The 4,114-nt window shown below is 37.2% G+C and overlaps 1 protein-coding gene across 1 annotated transcript; it reads left to right on the forward strand.

Moving 5' to 3' along the window:
* Positions 1–780: 780 nt before the first annotated feature.
* Positions 781–1,734, forward strand: LOC149455793 (taste receptor type 2 member 110-like). Its single transcript, XM_089685878.1, has one exon. The coding sequence runs from the start codon at positions 781–783 to the stop codon at positions 1,732–1,734; it is 954 nt and encodes a 317-aa protein (XP_089542004.1).
* Positions 1,735–4,114: the final 2,380 nt, after the last annotated feature.

A 4,114-nucleotide genomic window follows, 5' to 3' on the forward strand; every position in this document is an offset into this window, starting at 1 on the left:
AATCCCAAGGGGTTCACATACTTTTTCTTGCAACTGTATAATTAATGACATCATGTAACAATCACAGCACTATAAGCAATCATATACATCAATTTTATAACATAGACATAGTTGATATAATTAACCCCAGTTGGTAAATACCCACTCTGAATTGCGAGACAAAATCAGAAAGGTTCCAGAGAAAGAATGGAGAGAAAAGAAAACAAGAAGAAAAAAAAAAGAAAAATAATATATGTGTGTATATATATATATATATATATATATATATATATATATATATAAAATATGTTTGTTACCTTATGTTCACATGTGGGACAATGTGTGTTTGTTGACAAACGCCTACCGGGCCCGTGCCCGAACACCATGATCTTAGCAACACTTTCACTTTAAACATGTTGCTAAGATCATGGTGTTCCACGATTAAGCCCAATTAATTCAATATAAAAGTGTGGTACCTCAAGAGGGAATATTAACCCCATATCTATCCTCCACATATGCGTCTTGATTTCACTATCTATCTATCTACATGTATACTCCCAAAAATGTTACAATTTAATTCATGGTACTTCCATATCATTTTTCATCTCAGTGGTTATGTTATAACAACATCTACAAACGTTTCCCTTAGTCAAATTTTCTCTCATCTTCTATTTGTATAACGGATGACACAGATAGTATGTTTGCATGTCCATTTGCATCATCAAATCAAAGCCATTTTCCATCAATAAATATAAAGTGCTATAGTTTTTGTAAAGACAAATCTTGTATATGATTACAAAGATGGCAAATTCTACAGAGGAAGACTATTATGAATATAGTGTAGCATTCAAAGCATTTATATTTGTCTGTCTTGGAATAACACTAGTAGGTCTGCCGATACAATTATTTATTGTGGCTGTTAATGTCATTGACTGGCTGAAGGGAAGATCAGTAATAGGTGCCGACAAAATTTTCACCTCTATCGGGATAGTAAGGATCATCTTTCACATAGTTTGCTTGTTGTTTTTGTTATTTTTTTCCTTTTCAAGTATCCCTGAAATAATTGATTCATTATTAGAATTCTTTTTGGCATCCTCAGTCTTCTCTGACATCTGGTTATCAACCCTGCTCTCCATCTTCTTCTACTTCAAGATCTCCACCTTTCATAATGTCTTCTTCTTACACCTGAAGGCCATCATATCAAGAAGGGTTGTCTATCTGATCATTGCTGTTGTGGTGATTTCTGTTTTATACTCATCTGTGTATTATTTTGCTATGTTTTCAAAGTTGTTCAGGAATTCAACACAAGATTACATTTTGTACAACAGAGAGGCAGAGATAATATCATATGTCAGCACATTTTGGACAATTCTTCCTCTTCTAAAAGTTTTTGTAGTTTCATTCCTTCTCATTATTTTGCTTGGTCTCCACATTAGAAGAATGAACAACCATGGAAACAAGAAAAGCAGTACAGACACTTACCTTCGTACCATGACTTTTACAGTTGTCTCTTTCCTGACCTGTGCCTTCTATAGTATAGTAAATGTATTTATACACATCGGGTTATTTGATGTTTTCTGGGTCTTTATAGCACTGACCATTTTTCCTGTCCTACATTCAATTTTACTAATTTATGTTGCAACAAAACTAAGAAACCAGTTCTTCAGGATTATGTATTGTGGACCTAACTGTTTGTCCAACACAAATTCTTCTGGACCTTGCTCTGGAGAGCCGGTAGAGGTGACCCCTTTATGAATGAAGGAGAGACAAGTTTATTTAAGCATACACCAGAAGTATTTGACTCTTTTTCTGCTTGTGCATTTATTAGTAATGTTGAGTGATTTGAATTTATATATCATATTCATGATAAGCAGATATACCAGATAGGAAAATGCAGAAAATCAAACCAGAGCTAGTCGTAAATGCTAAGATTCCTCTTGTTTATCCCCATGGCCTGATTAAGAGAAATCAATATTACTGTATGTTTAGCTTTGATATCAGGATATTCCCATGTTTTCTCTTTTTTGTACTTTTGACTAACCTTTCTCAATTATTTTAACAAGCAGGAACTTGGGAAATATTTTTAAGCCTTGGGGAACACTAGCAGTAAATAATTTATTGGAGGCCAAGGGAAAAAAGCCCCTTACATTGGTAGCCAGTGGGAAAAAAGCAGTGGTCAGTTTGCCACCCTTACAGACAACTTGAAAGATCATTGGTGTCATACCTCTTGCTCTGCCAAGTGGTGCTGGACCCCAAACAATCTAGGCACCATCAAATGAGAGGTTAATCAGCCATAGCTCAAGGAACCCCTAGCAACCTCTGGAGGAGGATTCCATTAAACCTGGGTTGAGAATGGTTGCTATGGAGCCTTTATACCTCCCATCTAGTAATACAAATTATTTCTAACAAATTGGACAGATGAATTACAACAAGAATAAATGTGTACACCTTGTTTTCAGCCATAAAAGTAATAAAATAAAAACAGACCTTGGAAAGTATGAGCAATGCAGGTAGGCAGACAGACCATCATATATTATGGGTCTATCTACAATAGTGTATAGAACACTAGCCGGGCTGCAGCTTTTCATGAATACCTAAAAGTACCTGTGAAGCTGTCTGCAGATGAGGTCTGTTTTCCTTACAATAGTTATATGAGGACGGCAATACACTTGATCAACACAAAGAAATTGCATTGTGTATTATACGTATTATACTTAAATTTTGTACTGACACACACAAATCAACACACAATCCAGCACTAAACACACTTAATCCAGAACTATAAAATCCAGAGACATACAGTATATGCATGCACATAAAATCCGATAATATACACACATAAGATGCTCAGTTACATATTATCTATTTTGCTCCTTCCTCCTCAATTGTCCCTTTTCCATTTTATCTACTCATTTTATTTTAATTAACCATTACTCCCCTCCATCCTTTCCATTTTTCTTCTGACCCAATTTTTCCCCAGCATCCTTCTCTTTATGCCTTCTTCTTACTGTTTTGCAACTTTGCTTTCTTCTCAGCTATCCTTCCCCCTCATCCCTCCTCTTCCTTCCTCCTTCACCCATCTCCTTTCCATCTGCATGCTCTTACTCATTCCCCTGTTCTTTTCTTTTCTTCTTCTCCCCTGTTATTTTCTTTCCTCCACCTCAGCCAACAATCTCCCAAAGTTCTTTCCATTTTCCTTCATTCTTTTTCACTCTCTTTTCTCTTCCTCCCACTTTCATGGCCATCTTTATCATTCCTGCTTATCCATGCTTCTTCTCAGATGCCCTTCTCCTTCCTTCTCCTATTACCTTCTTAATTGCCCTGCTCCTTCTTCCTTCTGAGATGCTCTTCTTCTCTCTACTTCTTACTTGTGGTTCTCTTCACTTCTTCATCTCTCTACTCTTGAGATGCCCCACTGCTCCTACTTTCTTAGTTTCCCTTCTTAGCTTCCCCTGACATGCCCTTGTCCTTCCTCATCATTTCTGCCTTCCTCATTTGCCTTTCACCTACGTTCTTCTTAGGCACCTTTCTTATCTCTCTTACTTTTCAAAAATCACTCTGCTCTTACGTCTCAGATCCCCTTCATCTATCTAACCATTCTCAGGTGCCCTTCTCTTCTCGCTTTCTCATCTGTTTTCCCCGCTTTCATTTTTTTAAAGCTGCCCTTCTCCATACTTCATTTTACTTGTCAACAATCTTCCTACACCCTAAGCAAGCTGCTGTGTGGTGGCTTGCCACCCACCTTTCTTGGCCAGCTAGGCTGTATGCTTGGATAAGGAAATGGTATAGATTTTGGAGGGGACACCACACTCTTTTTTCTCTTGTTTTTTCATGGAGTATCCCTTTACGATCCATACCAAACTATCACCATGGATAATGGTCCGGAATGAAATCTTAGTGGGAATGTCAATCTTTTTTCTTTTCTTTTTCGGGGGGGGTCCAACTTACAGTACATACCAGATATTTATTAATCTATAGATGAAGGGAATTTTCTGCTGCTTTGTTTACAAACAGAATGAAGCAGCTGTTAAATGTTCATCAGTGGCCAGGAATTTTAATAGCAGTTTATGTGACGATCGCTGCGTCAGACCCCAGCCCTTCTCATCAAACTTGTGACTGAAGGACTAGCCAATCT

Source organism: Staurois parvus, unplaced genomic scaffold (assembly GCF_062004578.1).
Source record: "Staurois parvus isolate SC_StPar_1 unplaced genomic scaffold, SC_StPar_1.0 ptg000388l, whole genome shotgun sequence".
NCBI classification, from domain to species: domain Eukaryota; kingdom Metazoa; phylum Chordata; class Amphibia; order Anura; family Ranidae; genus Staurois; species Staurois parvus.

Coding starts and splice junctions, on each gene's coding strand:
- LOC149455793 (XM_089685878.1), top strand. CDS start 781: ATGGCAAATTCTACAGAGGAAGACTATTATGAATATAGTGTAGCATTC.